Source organism: Puma concolor, chromosome B1 (assembly GCF_028749965.1).
Source record: "Puma concolor isolate L17-30 chromosome B1, mPumCon1.1.hap2, whole genome shotgun sequence".
NCBI lineage: Eukaryota > Metazoa > Chordata > Mammalia > Carnivora > Felidae > Puma > Puma concolor.
This window is the reverse complement of record NC_141670.1, coordinates 163,223,780-163,239,273: the sequence shown is the minus strand read 5'-3', so window position 1 is coordinate 163,239,273 and position 15,494 is coordinate 163,223,780. Positions and strand designations below refer to the sequence as shown.

The window sequence follows — 15,494 nt, the reverse complement described above, 5'->3', positions numbered from 1 at the left end:
ACACTCATGGATGCCAGTGATTTTTAGATAATCACACAATGAATTCAGGTAAAATAATCACTCAAAATGGCGGCATTGGGTCTGATGTCCGGACACTTTAAGTATAGAGTAAAACACCATTGAAAACGACAAGTAGGCTCCATACTTCCCGCCAGTGCCTGGGTCTGGCCACCTGTCTCAGGATCTCTCACTCTCTGATTTTCATGGTTGGCTTTAGTGACAGGCACAGGGTTTACTGGAAGGCCACAAATACTGTTAGAGTGCTTAGAACATATCTCTCCATCCATGTTTTAAGAATCTCGAAAATGCTCAGAATATAATGAGAGTTCACATGTGCGTGAATTATTTGTGCAATGAAAGAGGAAGGGGTAAAGGCAGAAGTACTTTCCCTCCAAACAGCTGCGATCATATTACACTGTTGTGTTATTTTTTTACTGAGAATACATTTATTGGTTTCAAAAATATAAACTACTTTACGAAAATATCCTTTATAAGAATAAGGAAATAAGCAAAAATGAAAAACCACACGGCAACTATCTCTGACGCCCCCTCCTCCACTTTAGAAGTGAGCAAAATGAGAAGAACAGAAACACAACCTTGCAAAGGGACTCATTGGAGTTTTTCAGTTTTTTTTTTTTTAATAAAATGGCATCTATTGCCGAAAGCATTATGGCCTTTGTTATGCTACATAATACTGATATAAAATGTGAATAGTACAAAGTTCCTCATATATAATATACGGTTTTAATATATTACATTTGTTTCTACATAAACAGACTATAAATATATGTGCCACAGCATGTTTTACAGTCATGGTTCCAGCATCTCACACTATGATACCAAATGAAAAATACATTTTCTTTTTTAAAAAGGAAAGAACAAGGGCAGAAACCAGTAGAAATAGCTTTACATGTTAGAAGCCTAAATAATACAAGAGATGGGGTTAAACCTTTGGTGATAAAATAATTTTGAAATCTGGCTAACAGTCATTCAGAGAGTGAACAAACCAAATCAGCTTTGACTAGAGTGTAGAGGCCAAATTACTAAAATGCTGACCGATCAGGGGTGCGAAGAGAGGGAAGGGTCAGGGAGGGGAGAAGGAACAAAAGAGTAAAATCCTTCCTGAAGCTTTGACACCACAGCTTGATACGGAACCTACTGCATTCAGGCTCAGACATATCGCATCAGGACAGATAGGTGGGTATTCATCCAGAAGAAACCAGAAGCTGGTTTATACAGTCAGAACGCTTCCACACGACAGGGAGCCTCCGTCTGAATGTCCTTTCTTTGTGGCATTCTGAATAAAGGATCGGCCTGGGAGACAAGGAGCCAGAGCTGCGTCATTTCCTTCCTGGAGCTCGGCCAGGAGACACGTAAGAGTCCGGAAGGAACTCTCATTAGGAGTCGGAAACAGCCCAAGGAGCTCTCATTTAGCCCAACGGGGAAGAGCACGCAACCTTCTAAAACCAGTAACCTCGTCTGAAGCCTTTACATTTCCTAACAGACCCCGTGCCCACCTCCACCAGGGCCGACACAATGCATCTGAAAGCTCCGGTCCGCTCTCAGAGCAAGCCAACATCTTCCTTTCTGCCAACCCAAACCCCACACGTAAGACTTGGCTGAGGACCCATACGTGTCCCAAACAGAGCTTCTCGGACAGACTCAGCCCTCAAGATCTTTCCCATCTTCAACACCTAAAGCACTCACATCACCTGGTTTATCTTCTGGTTTTACAGAGACGGGTCCTGCCACTTCATGAAAGATGCAGCCACTCCTTGAACTCCTTTTGTTATAACCCACGGAGAGACCCAGAGTAAGAGGCATCAGACATGCTTTCTCAACGCATAAACAGAAAGTCAACACTGGGAGAAAACACAAACACATTCTTGAGTCACAAACATCTTCTTAGGAAATGCCTAGGGGACTGGCTCCCTGCAGTCTGAGGTCCTTTTTTAGGAAATGAAAATCAAATGTGGCTACTTCCTGGTGGTGGAAAGAACAACACTTGAAGATCTGAGCAGCACCTCTCATGTGATTTCCAGGAGTGGGGGACGTGGGTGCCTCCTTTTAAACAGGAGGAGAGCCCAACGCGGGTCCAGAGTCAGGCTGGAGAATCTGGGCTGCACTGCCAGCTTGTGGTCCAATCTCCACCAGCTTTAAAAGTTCTGCCTCCTCGCTGGAGTACACAGTGGTGTCTGTGTCGTCCGAGTGATACCCGGACTGGTAGCCACTCGTGTGGTTTGAGCCTTCGGATGCCACGGACTCCTTGCTTTTGCTGGGCATCAGTCCACTGTGGAAGACATGGAAACCAAATGAGTTGGCGGAGAGAAGGCAGTCCTTGCCCCTCGCATCCTAACCCCGTTCTCGACCCCGGGGGGGGGCTGTAATCTCCCTGGAGACACCGACCCCTATCTTTCCCACTTGCTAATCAGCGTATCAGGTTCACTCGGACAATGTCTATTTTCAGGTACTAGCATGAGCTAGTAGTTTCAGATAAGTCCTCCTATTCAGGTCCAAGTCTTTCAAGGCTGCGAGGAGATGAAAGGCAGTTCTCCTGAGTTATGCAAAGGCTCCAACCAACGGAACGTTTTTATGGCCTTGCAGATTGACAGGTTTGTATACAATGATAGGAGCCAAAGGGACTCTTTCATGATGGGAAAGGAAATTGGGAGGTTCTGAAAGTCCACTTCTGTTTTCCTCACACTGTCAATTAGGGATTACAAGGCATGTGCACGGTGTTAATAAAGTTCTTGAGCAACTTTAAACTTGAATACGTCGAAGCGTGTGTGTGCAATCAAGCCAGACTGTCAAAACCTGCTTTTTACTCCTCAAAACCACATTCTTTGGAAGGACTGGGGGCCTGGATCACTCAGCAGCAACTAGAGAATGTTTTCAGTGGCATGGCATCACGACAAACCATAATCATGTCCAAGCCTAAAAGCGTAAAACTTCAGGATTTACATTTTCTCAAACCATTCTGAGGTACGGGTCTTTTCCCCCCTGAATACGTGTTTTACCAAATTATCCGTGTTAAAAACTACCAAAAAAATATTTCATTCACTCTATGTTCATATATGGTTTGAAAGTTATTTCAAATAACTAGAAATACAATTTCTCTTTCAATCCAACCTCAGTCAAATGAGGTTAATGCCTCAAACAATGGCATCGTAGCTGGCACACAGTCACTGCTGAATAAACACATTTTAAATCAATGAGTGAAACACATGATTGGCTCGAACAATTTCTTACCTTGGGCCTAAATCCAACAAAAAATTGCACAGTGGCTCATTTTATTTTTGTTTTCTTTAAGTGAACATCCCTCATAACCCGTAGGTATTCCCATTTTATAAAATGGTTCTATTACAAGTAGATCAAAGTCTTCTCTACTCTTACCTAGAGTGAGCTCATTCACAAATAGGTAACTGCTCTTCATCTCGCTATTTTTACACAGATTTTCATTGATTTGTTAGGTTAAAAGCAGATACGTCTATTCAAAACAACTACAAATTCCTACAAAACCACACGGGGAAAATCATATTCAAAATGAAATTTTGTATTTTCCCCACAAATTAGCCAATAATAACAATAAGCCAAATAAGCCAGCCAATAATATTTAAGTATCTCAAACAAATAGATACTGGCTTATTTTTTATACATACTTTTTTTTTTTTAATTTAATTTAATTTTTTTTTCTTTTTTATATACATCATACTTCTAAAGACAGATGCACTCACTTATGTACAGGTTTGAAAATTCTTCGGAGTCCACAAAGATTTTTATCATCTCAATTTGATGGATTGCATCCAATGATCTTTGTTATTTAGCCAGTACCATACAAACCACTGACCACATAAATATAAAAATACCCTGGTATTCATAAATTCTCATAAAAACTGACCAAATACCCTAATGAATTTCAGATTCTTTTTTAGGTATGCCAGGTAATTTATTTGTTTGATTAGTTTCAGTTCTTTATTGGTTCAGCTGATGCAAATCTGACTACCTACCAAAGACACAAAAAGGGAAAACTGTCTCTACAAAAAGTCCTAAGTTCCTTCCAAAAATTCCTGTTGAGCTTTGTCTTTTCTATGTGGCTGAGCCTTACCTAAAAGATGGAGCTAATTTGGTTCTGTCTTCCAAGGTTTTCAGCTCTTCTGATGCAAGAACCATACCACTGTCCGTCTGGTTGTCCTTTTTAAGAGACAATGAGATGGCACAATTGATGAGTGTGCACACTGACCAATTAATTAAACTGATTTATTTATTTTTTTTTAATATTTATTTATTTTTGGAAGACAGAGAGACAGAGTGCAAGCAGGGGTGGGGCAGGGAGAGAGGGAGACACAGAATCTGAAGCAGGCTCCAGGCTCTGAGCTGTCAGCACAGAGCCCGATGCGAGGCTCGAACCCACGAAGCGTGGGACCATGACCTGGGCCGAAGTCAGACGCTTAACCGACTGAGCCACCCAGGAGCTCCAATTAAATTGATTTCTTAACCCATCTATCAGACAATACTCTCCAGGGTTCAACAGAGGGAGGTGAAGATATCATAGCCCAAAACTGTACAAGCTACAAGGAGCACAACCACTTCCTAGTAGAGTAAACCCAGGCCCGGAAGAAAAGAATTTAGGAAGAAGCAGCTGAGGAAACCTGTTTCCATCCCTCTTTTCTCAACGATACTATTTACACTTGAGTGGAATTGTGCATGGCACTAGACTGTCTAGAAACTTGGGCCAGGGACTGTACTTAGGTAAAAAGCAAGGGGGGCGCTGATCAGTGCCACCTCCATAATGAGCCCATGACACATACCCTCAAGGACAGCCTTATAATGAGGCCCCAAGACTCTTAACGCTTAGGCTAATATTTATCTAGCTAACATTTCATCCTTTGTATTGTTTTTAAGACTATTTTTAAAAGATGTACTTACATCTGGGATTACTTTTACTTCTGGTTCTTCCAACGGGATATCTTCAAATGTTTTTACACTCACGGGCCGGCTCTTTCGCTTACTGTTCTGCAGATACTGACTGCAAAAGAACAAATATTTATATTTTAGTGGTGGTATATTTGGCTGCAGATACCAAAAGTGATACCTAAGTTCATTATCTTTCAACCACAAGTTTAATAGCAACCTTCAAAACATCCTTTGGAAAAAGAAACACAAAACAAAACAAAAATCTTTCTCTGCTAGCGCACATTGAAGGCTTAATTTCCTGTAAAAGCCTATTTAAAAGTATAATATAAGTGAGGGGCCTAGATGAGCTCCCGTTCCTTTGAATCATATTTCTAAGGACCAGGGCTGGACTAAAGACAACATCAGCAAAGCAAGTGATCAACTGCCTTCTGCTTGGCTTCCTGATGGCCTGAGGTTCCTCCACCGGGCTCTCAACACACTGCCGAGCGTTACACATCTTTCTGGCCATCTCCAGAAACGTTTTTCTAGGTAACGCTCACAGAGCAACCATTCAGTGAAAGATGGGCAGAGGAGACACCTGAAGATCTTACTGAATCTCACCTGGGTTCCGGAAAGGACACTGAACCCAGCAGGATCTGGAGTCAACCTCCTCCTTCTGCATGTAATTGAGGCTTAGTGCGTAGATGGGATGGCGGGCTGTCTCACAATCCCCTATTTTCAGCCCACAGAACTGTTGGTCTTGGGAAAAGGCAGTGTGGTTTAAGAGTCATGAGATATTGTGTCTATTTCAAAGTCTACCACTGACTACACATACTTGGGAAAGTCGTGAATATTTCTCTGCCTCGGTGGCTCTGCCTCTAAAATGTGTTGGTAATAGCTTTCTCTCCCTCACTCACAAAGATATCTGGAGGACTGATGAGGTGGGTGGCAAATGTTCTCAGAAGGAACGACGCCCTATCAGCCAAAGCTTGTTTTCCTCCTTGAATTCCAAAGGATAACAGCTTCCTTCAGGAGTTCAAAGAATGGGACTTGTCAGACACCATATCACCTGTTTTCTGGGGGTGCTCCTTCCCTACCATGTGGCTTTGGGTGAGTCTTGAGTGATCCTGTTAAGATCACCGACAGCCCAAGTGGAGAGAAAGGAAGTCCGTCTGTTTCACAGCAAGGGACAGCAAATTCACTCTTCACGCTTGTCCCTGCATACTGCCCACCCCCCCGCCCACCAGGCAGGCTCCTGGACATGTTACGTATTCTTTGTGTCTTCTGTGACCAAGTGGAGTGAGGACTTGCTTGAGCCAAAGGAGGAGAATGGAAATCGAGTCTCCCTCCCCTGCCCCAGGAGGCTGGTTCCTCCCCTTACGGAGAGAAGAGAATGAGGTTCACCAGTGACATCTTCCCTCAGGAAACTCCACCTAAAGGAGGACCTAATAAATAAGGAGAGAGAGAAAAGCCCACCTCTCCTGAGTCCAGTCCGGACTATTGCCAAAAACTATTGGTACCATATAGTTAATCATTCATTTGCTCATTCCCTGATCCAGGAATCCTTTACTGAGAATCTACCACATGCCAGGCACTGTGCTAAAATGCTCCTCAACTGTTATCTCATAGCACCTTCATAAATGGTACCTGTCAGGGGTGGGTATTATTATCCCAAGTTCTGATGAGGAAACCGAAGCATCAAAAGGTTAAGGAACTTGTTCAAAATCACAAAACTAAAATATCTGGATTATTATTTTGAGGGTTATAAGCAGCCACTGAAAGATTTGAAGCCTGAGACTAACAAAGTCAGATGCGCCCTTTAGAAAGATGGCTCTGGGTACAGGAAGGTGAAAACAGAGGCCATGAGACCAATTAGGGGGCTCTTTTCCACGTATCTAGGAGAAAGTAGGGCAGCCTAAGAAAGGTGATGCCGACAGGGTTTGGAGAAGTAGACATATCCCAGAGATATTCAGGATATAGAATCAACTAGAGAGGGTAAGCTTGGGCAATAATGCAGCTGTCTTGGAAAAAAGTCGAGGAAGCTGAGACTTAGGGAGGAAATGGCTAGAATTGGGATATGAAATTGGCCTTCAGATTCTAAAGCCCATTGTTTCGTTTTGTTTTGCTACCCTACTCCACACTGACTCCCTTGGAAAAGTAGCAGGAAGGAAAAAGTAGAAAAGAACAATGGACGTGATTGTTCGAGTCTTTGTTGAGCACCTACTATGTGCACAGCACTGCTCTCTCCCACGCACCCACTGACCACGCGGTGGGAACAGGGCGGGGGAGCGGACAGAGAGAAGGTGGAGAAAGGACAGTTTCATTTCAAGCAATTTGATCTCACAGCCAAATTCAGGAACATCTAGCCAGGAGGCAGTCCCAGACATCAATCCACAGGAGCGCTTAATCATCACCAGCAATTAACCAAAATGAAGAAAAATGGTATGTGCCAAAACCTTTCTCTGGGAGAGAAAAGAAATCTTTGATAAGCTGCTTGGAGTAGGAGGTGAAACTCCCTGGGGAAATGATGGAGCAAGCACAGATGGTCCCCAAACTGCCCTCATGGAAAGATGAGTCCAATTAATATGTGTTTTCTTGCAGAAGGCATGCAAACTTGGGGCCAGAGCTGATCCACACGGGAAATTAGAGGCAAAGCTGAGTCTAGACACCAGCGATCCGTCCCGCTCCCCCCTCCCCCACACACCTCTCAGCCTCTTCCCCAAATAAATGTTGAACAAATATTTTTAAATAATTTAAAGGGGCCACGGATCAGGAGGTCGGTGCCCACAGCAGTGCCTCTGTCCAGCTCTATTCATAATGCAAGGAGGCTGAAAACTATAAAGAGGAAACGAATGAGAAAGACTCCTCAGCTTTCCGACCTGACTGGAAATGTGAAAAAGGAGAGAGAACAAGTCCGCCGAGAAGCACCCCAGCCTCATCTCTGGTCTTCCCCCGGGGAAGCAGAACCCAAAGAGAGCCTCAGCATGAGGTGTGCCATGTGCAGATGCCTCCATTCTGGGTTTCTTTTAACCCCGATGATTCGACTGTGACTGTGGAGTCTTGTTTTTACAAAAGGAAAAAAGGTGGAGGCAGCTGAGAGGGGGTGCCGACAAAAGATTCCAATTTCCATTTTATTTTTCAAATTATGGCTGGCTAAAAGAGAAACTGGACTGGAAAAGACCAATTCGAAAATCACAGACAGAAAATAGGAGCCAGGCCTATGCTCAGAGTGTGGTGTCACATTTGTCCATGCTTCTGGGGATAAGTGTTAGCAGCCCTGACTTAGATCCGGCATTGCGTTCGGCACTTCCATTACACCAACATGACCTCATCGACTCTTGGCACCATATGCAAAGCGTCCAAGCGAGCCAAGAGGCTGCCGGCTCAGGTCCTCACTCCACCTGGTCACAAAAAACCCAAGGAATATGGCTGATGATCAAATGGCTTTCTGATCGGGCAGAAGGCAGTGATGTTGCAGGAATAACTACCACCCCCAGAAGGCCAGCCAAGCTTGAACTAGAGGGTTTTGGTGTTGTTTTGTTTTGTTTTTTAAGTTTATTTATTTTGGGGGGGGGGGAGGCAGGAGGGGCAGAGAGACAGGGAGAAACAGACGGTCTCTCCACGTTGTCAGCACAGAGGGCTCGATCCCATCACCTGTGAGATCGTGACCTGGGCTGAAACCAAGAGTCAGACGCTTAATCGACTGAGCCACCCAAGCTCTTTGAACTAAAGGTTTTTAAGCGTGAGAGTGGAATTACTGGTTTTCAGTTCATTAATTTTTCTCTCTGAGGGTCCCACTGGGTGTGGCAGACAATAGGACTCAGACAGGTATCAGAGGAACTGGATTTGTCTGGGAGATGCGATTTTAAGCAGCTTGCTTAATCGCTATCGTGCACTGAGTGCTCTGAGTGCCAGCCACTTAGAAATACAATATACCATGTAATTCTCAAAATAATAATTTTTGAACACCAGTGTCTTCACCTGGGTCCCAGTGAAGATGTGCGCCAGGTCACTAAGAGACATACTTGGGGTCCAACCAGTTCTACCTGCCTCTAAAATCTGGATCTTTAACCACCAAGTTTTCTTTCCACCAAGCGATTGCCCTGAGCCTCACATTCAACATCTACATCAAGAAAAGATCATAGTTTCTACCTTGCCTAACGCTGAGAGTCATCCCGTGAGCAAAATCTGATAATGTAAGGAAAAGTTCTTCGAGAAATGCTGAAAGTTCTTGACACAGATTCAACGGGCAGCTCTCCTGTCAGCTTCTACCCACTCCGGCAGTGTTCCCACCACGCTGTGGGATCCCACGGGTCAAGGGGTCCAGGGGGCCTCCTCCCCCACCCCCTGGCAGCCTGGCGGACCTAGAGCTCCGCGCCCCCTCCCTGCAGCCACAGCACACTCAAGAGGGCAGGCTGGACTGTGCTGTCAGGGGGTCCAGTGACAGGAAGAAAACACCCACAAGAGTGGGAAAAGAAACAAAGCAAAGACACGACGTCCCAGGCTTAGGAAAAGACAATTTGACTATTATATGGCAGAAACCATACCGACTCTTGCCTCATGCACAGGTGCTGGGAGAGAGAAGAAAGGAAGCTGCCTTCAGAACCCCTTTACAAATCAGGCGAGGACTGCAGTGCATGTGTTTCAAATAAGCCCGGAAGTCCCATTATGCAAATAAAATGCTGAAAATCAGACTAGGGAGGGGCTTCGGAAGATGTGCTGTCCAGTCAAATTCAGGACACATCCCCCTGGCAGACTGCACCCTAGCCAGAGAGGCACAAGCGTGTTTTCATATATGCATAAAACTCTTCCTTCCTGAATCTTTCCTAAGCCGTTTAATTCACATTAATAAAAGAGTACATGGGGATAATTTAAATACAGATGTCTATATAAAACTGGCCTCTTTTTCTGGAGATTAACAAACTATGGCATTCCAGCTATTTGCAGCTGCAGGGCTTAGAATTCTAACGGAACAGCTATGGCAGCAATGTGGACCACAGATGGGAAGAAACTCACCTACCCCGGCCCTCTTCAAGGAGCACTTCCCTTTATAGCAGACTTGGGGCTAAGGTTAAATGTGGAAGTGGGGTGCAGCAGCTTTAGAAAACGCCTTCCTTCCATCCCCTCCCCAAAGAACCTTGACATGCCAGCTCCCCTAGGGGATGTTGACCATATACAGTACCTGATTCCTGCTGTGTTGTCATAATGGAATTTGGGGTCACACACTTCCTCTTCCTCCATACAGGAAACAGGTGAGGTAGGCAGAGAGAGTCCAGAATCCTCTTCCATGCTCAAAGTCTCTGATATCGGGAGAACAATATAGTCTTTGCCATCCTGAAACAACAAACACAGCGATGCTATTGTTATGTCTTCAGCCCCTCAAGAGCCTTTTCATGAGAAACAAAGGCCAAGGGGGCTTCTCGGTTAGCGGGCAGGTCGCTTTCATACCTGAATGCAGAACTTTAAGACAACATTCAAAATGGTTTGTCAAAAACAAAAGGGCACTTGAAAGGGACACGTATATGAAAGTACGGTGAAAGAGATAACGTAAAAACAAGATGAGTAAGGGAGCCACAGAGGACTGTGGTTACAAGGAAGACAAAGCAGGCTGGGGCCATACGCGTAGCGGCAAAGCACGGAGAGCTGAGGAATCATTTCTTCACAAAGCCCTACCTACGCGAGCCAGGTCTTTTAAAGGGCAGATCATCCAATTTTAGCCTCTACATTTCAAGGCAATGGAAAATCTGATGACAGGCTAGAGAAAAGCAATAAATGTGCAGGAAAATGGGTCTTCTGAGAAAAGGTTGCACAATTTAACATTATTTCATCAAGAGAAAGAAATAAAGGGCAATTTGATACCTTTAAACGTTCAAAAGGTTTACTGATAAAAACAGATTTGACCCATTGTTCCCTACCTGTTCAAAAGAAAAGCAGGAGGAAATTGGCTTCCATTCCTGGTGGTAAGAGGCACTGACTGGAGATTAAATAACTTTCTAATGGTAAAGGTTAACAATTCTAAAATCCTCCAATGAAAGTTATGGGGGCCTGGGATTTTACTAAGAAAAATGCCTTGTATTTTGCAGGGTTCAGATGCAGTTTTGCCTGCACAGTGTATTAAATTCCTTGAAATCCCACCCATTGTTGATATTCTGTGGGTCAACGATTTTTTTTTTTTTTTTTAACTTTAGGAGAGCATCTGAAGACAACAAAAAGATACATCAGGAGAAACGAGTGGTCTGCTCCCAGGTTATGGATTAGGACCTCATTAGGATCTCATCTATCTAAAAGAGAAATTATAGATTTTAAAAAAGCATTGCTGCTCAGATCTGCAAGAATATGGCTCCTTTTTCAGTGGCTGAGAGGACAGCGTGGTGGCCGTGAGATCTAGGGAGGAGAGGAACCCTTGTATACGCTTCTTGGGTGGAGGTCACGAACCTGCTGAGCATTAGCTTGTAACAGATTTCCCAAATGTTCCACCAACTCTGAAAACGTGGGTCTCTGACTGGGCTCCCCATGCCAGCAGTCAAGCATGGTCTGGTACCTAGAGAAGCAAAACACTAATGTCATTAACTGCCTCCGTCTTCCCCATCTGATGTTGAAAATAAACACTTGAACGAGTAAACATCTATGAAACGTCCACCATGAGCCCAGATGCTAAACAGTAACACCGCACTGTATAAAACACAGAGTCCTACACTTGGAGTATCATGTACAGAAAATGCTATAAATCAACATCTAATAGGAGCTAACTGGTTGGTATTGATATAGGGTTGTTGTTTCAAGAAGAGATGACTCTCTACTTCAGATTATCAAGGAAGACTTCCAGAGAGAAGTAGGACACAGACTGGGTCATAAAAGAGGTCTGTATCATGAAAAGTCTTCTGGGCAGGGAGAATTTTTATAAGAAAAGAAAGGAGAGAAAGTCTTACATTTCTGGTGTGGTATAATCAGGGGCCCTCATTCTAGTGCCTTCTTTCAATCGCCTACAAAATTCCTCATCAATCTTTACTCCAGGATATGGAGAAGCACCTAGAATAAAATAGGAATAGGACATTACTTGATTTGATTTTCTTTTATAGAAAGCCCTCAGCCTAATTCTTGAACATCATATATATATATATATATATATATATATATATATATATATATATATGTGTCAGGCCACTGACTTATATCATTCTATTTGGAATATGGATGGAGGGACAAAACGAAGTGACTTACCTAAGGAAAATATTTCCCAGAGCAAAACACCAAAAGACCACACATCACTCTGAATTGTGTACACTCGGTCAAAAATTGTTTCTGGGGCCATCCATTTCAAAGGGAGGCGAGCCTAAGAGGGTAGAAGACAAGGAATCAGAACCCAACTTAGCACATATCTGAAGAAAAAACTTCCTTTGTTCCCAACACAGGTCCTGAAGCTTGCAAAGAGGAATTTGGATCCTGCAATTTAACAGATCAATCGGTTCATCTTTGAAACTTACATCTCCTTTTCTGACATAATCTGGATCTTTATAAATATCCCGGGCCAAGCCAAAGTCACAGATTTTAACCACGTTCTTCTCCGACAAGAGGATATTTCGTGCCGCCAGGTCCCTGTGGATACACTGCAAAAAGAATCGTGTGTGTGTGTTAGGTTTCAGAACAGCTGATCTCTTCTGCATCTGTTGTGACCTCATGCTCAAAAAAATCCACATCAGAAAACTAACTGATTAACAAGCACTGGGCTAATGTCTTTCATCAACACTTCAGGAAAAAAGTCTGACTTTCGCTGAGACACACACATCTGCTTATTCCATAAACAGCCCCAGACTCTGGAATTAAATAATTAAGTTATAGTATGATCATGGAGTCATAAATAGACTTCTCTTGGACACAATTAAGAATGTGTTTCTGGTCACATCCACATATCCCTTTGGCCTGGCACCATATACGGTTAAAACCTGTTATTCTAAGGAGGCCCTAGAATGGAAGTTATTTCGAATGAATGCACGGAAACCAGGAACAAGGGGCTCTCATCGGTTTGGTGCCCTTTGTTGGTTTCCCCATTCTACACGGAACTGAAGCTGAGCAGCTCTGATAAACCATGCCCCGTGGGGCTCATCCTGTTTTCAAATTGTTGGATCATCATAAAGGTCTACAAAAGACATTTCAGCCTCTCGATGGTCAAGTTAGCTCTCAGGCGCACCAAAGAAGAAAAGTGAGTTCCTCTTGCTTTCTCTCTACTCTTTTCCTTTGCTCAGTTTCTCCCTTCCCGATATCCCACATCGTCATGTGGCCTCCTACTACTGAGCAACTTTAGCTCCACCTGGTAGATTCATGAGGAAATAGAGTCTCAGGGAACACTTATAAATGAATGAAAGGCTCAGAGGATTCTGAAGTCCATGCAGGAGTGACCATGGGAGCCAGGCATTGCTGAACACCCACACCTTGAGTCTGTATAGTACTTCCCTCTGAAAAGGGCATATTCAGGGGCACCTGGGTGACTCAATCGGTCACCGGATTGTAAATTTGAGCCCCACATTGGGCTCTGTGCTGACCCTCTTAGAGCCTGGAGCCTGCTTTGGATTCTGTGTCTCCCTTGCTCTCTGCCCCTCCCCCGCTTGTGCACTCACTCACACTCACTCTCTCTCTCTCTCTCTCTCTCTCTCAAAAACTGATAATTAAAAAAAAATTTTTTTTAATGAAAGAGGCATATTCAAAAGCACACTGGCAAGCATGACCGAGCAAGACAGGAGATTCCAAAAAAACAGGCAGTCCTCCCTACTTTTCCCCCAACCAAAGAGCTTCCTTTTTTTAGTCTAACAACCAGGTGGTGTTCAAGAAACCAGCCGACAGATGTGAGAAAAGTTAAAGGTCCCCTGCCCGATTCCCTTCCCAGTCGAAAGATATCCTGACCAAATGGCAGGCTCTGGTCTTTAAAAAAAAAAAAATAGTGAAATAAAATCAGAATCTCCAAGAAAGGCAAAGGGCCTTTCTCCATAGGAAAATCCTTCCCTTTGGGAAAAAGGAGACGAGACCTCCCCCCACAGAAACATCTGAGGTCTGGAGGCTGGAAAAGCTGTGACAAGCTTTCAGATTCAGAGAAAAATGGGTTAGAGATTTCACTCTAATTTAGAAACAAAAGCAAAAACGTTAAGTCTTTCTTCCCCCACCAGGAGGGTGCAGCAAATGCATTTTGTCAACTGATCCCTTTTCCTGAAACTTAATTTGAATTTTTCTTGCTTAATATAAAACCATCCATTCTACCCTTTCCAGAGGCTGGAATCCGTGGTGTTTACAACCTTTGGAATATTTGTAACTTGTCACGTCCCCACCTCAGTCTTTGTTTGGCCTACTTTTCTAATTTTAGCTTTTTTAATCGCTCACATCTAAGGCCTGTCCTTCCTGGTTTCTAATTATACCACTAACAAATACTTTTTGATGGATGGTGATGAATGTAAAATAAATTAAAAATACACTCTCCTATGCTAAGATATCTGCAAGGCTCAGTCCCTCACCTCTTCCAGGTCACTGCTCAGATGTCACGTTCTTATAAAGCCTTCCTTGTTCACTTTGTTTAAAATTGATGTACACAAACACAGAAGCCTATGCACACACAAACATACCAGTCCTGTATACTCTATAGCCCTTTCCTGCTTATTTTTCCCCACAGTGCTTATTCCCATCCAACCTACTATGTATTTGACTTGTTTACATTGTTCACCGTTTGCTCCACCCGATAGGACGTGAACTCCTATCTTGCCTGTTTGTTCACACAGTCTTCTTAGTACCTACAAGACCGCCTGCCCTTCGTAGATGTTCAGTAAGTGTTGATCACATGAACTGATGTCATGAAATCCCTACACCTCCTGAAGTTAGCAGAAGTGGGGTCTCCCCAACAGAACTCATCCAATAGGCCCAGGAGTGGATGATGAATTACAGTTTGAAACACACACCAGCGGCTGGCACTGAACACCTTACTTCCGAATCTGTGATCTGAAGACACGCTTTGCTTCCCCCTGAGCAGTCTTACCTTCCGTGACGCCAAAAACTCCATGCCCTTAGCCACTTGGAAGCTGTAACAGATGAGATGCTCCAAGGTCAGGAAGTTCTTGTACAGATCTTCAGAAACTGTTGGAAGATGCAGAAGGACAGAGATCAGTATTGCCACCAGAAACTATGCGTTTCTAAGTTTGTGAGAATAATCTTCATTTGAAAACTTGGGAGTTAAGCTTCTGGAAACAGAAGCAGACAGAAAATGCCTGTATCTTCTGCAAGGTTGCTGAATCCCAGTATTATTAGCTTGCATCATACTCCTTAGCAAAAAAATGTTGGTTTTTCCATCTTAGTCAAATGGAACCAGCAAATCCAGGAGGCAGAAGGGAGGTAAATTTGGCAAAGATAGAAGGGGGTGAGAGAGGACTTTTTCAAGTTTGCTGTTTCAAACTGTTGTTTTTTTTTCATGTACCCAGAGGGATAAACAATAGTTTCCTATCAAGAACTCTAAAAATAAAACAACAATATTCAGGGTCATTGAATCTGTTCTCTCCAGGCTTTGTCCTGGGACAAAGGCCAAAGGTCGGATTATAATCGACAACAGATAACTAAAAATACCAGAA

The 15,494-nt window shown here is 43.6% G+C and overlaps 1 protein-coding gene across 1 annotated transcript in view; it reads right to left on the bottom strand.

Annotated features, from left to right (window-relative positions):
* Nucleotides 1–609: 609 nt before the first annotated feature.
* Nucleotides 610–15,494, bottom strand: part of KDR (kinase insert domain receptor) — a 48,052-nt gene continuing 33,167 nt past the window's right edge. The window contains exons 22-30 of the mRNA XM_025921387.2: nucleotides 14,909–15,006; nucleotides 12,378–12,500; nucleotides 12,115–12,226; nucleotides 11,823–11,922; nucleotides 11,329–11,434; nucleotides 10,076–10,227; nucleotides 4,927–5,026; nucleotides 4,106–4,191; nucleotides 610–2,290 (exon numbers count right to left, since the gene is read on the bottom strand). Coding sequence (XP_025777172.2) covers nucleotides 2,068–2,290; nucleotides 4,106–4,191; nucleotides 4,927–5,026; nucleotides 10,076–10,227; nucleotides 11,329–11,434; nucleotides 11,823–11,922; nucleotides 12,115–12,226; nucleotides 12,378–12,500; nucleotides 14,909–15,006 — 1,100 coding nt within the window. The 3' untranslated portion in view covers nucleotides 610–2,067. The remainder of the gene's footprint in view (nucleotides 2,291–4,105; nucleotides 4,192–4,926; nucleotides 5,027–10,075; nucleotides 10,228–11,328; nucleotides 11,435–11,822; nucleotides 11,923–12,114; nucleotides 12,227–12,377; nucleotides 12,501–14,908; nucleotides 15,007–15,494) is intronic.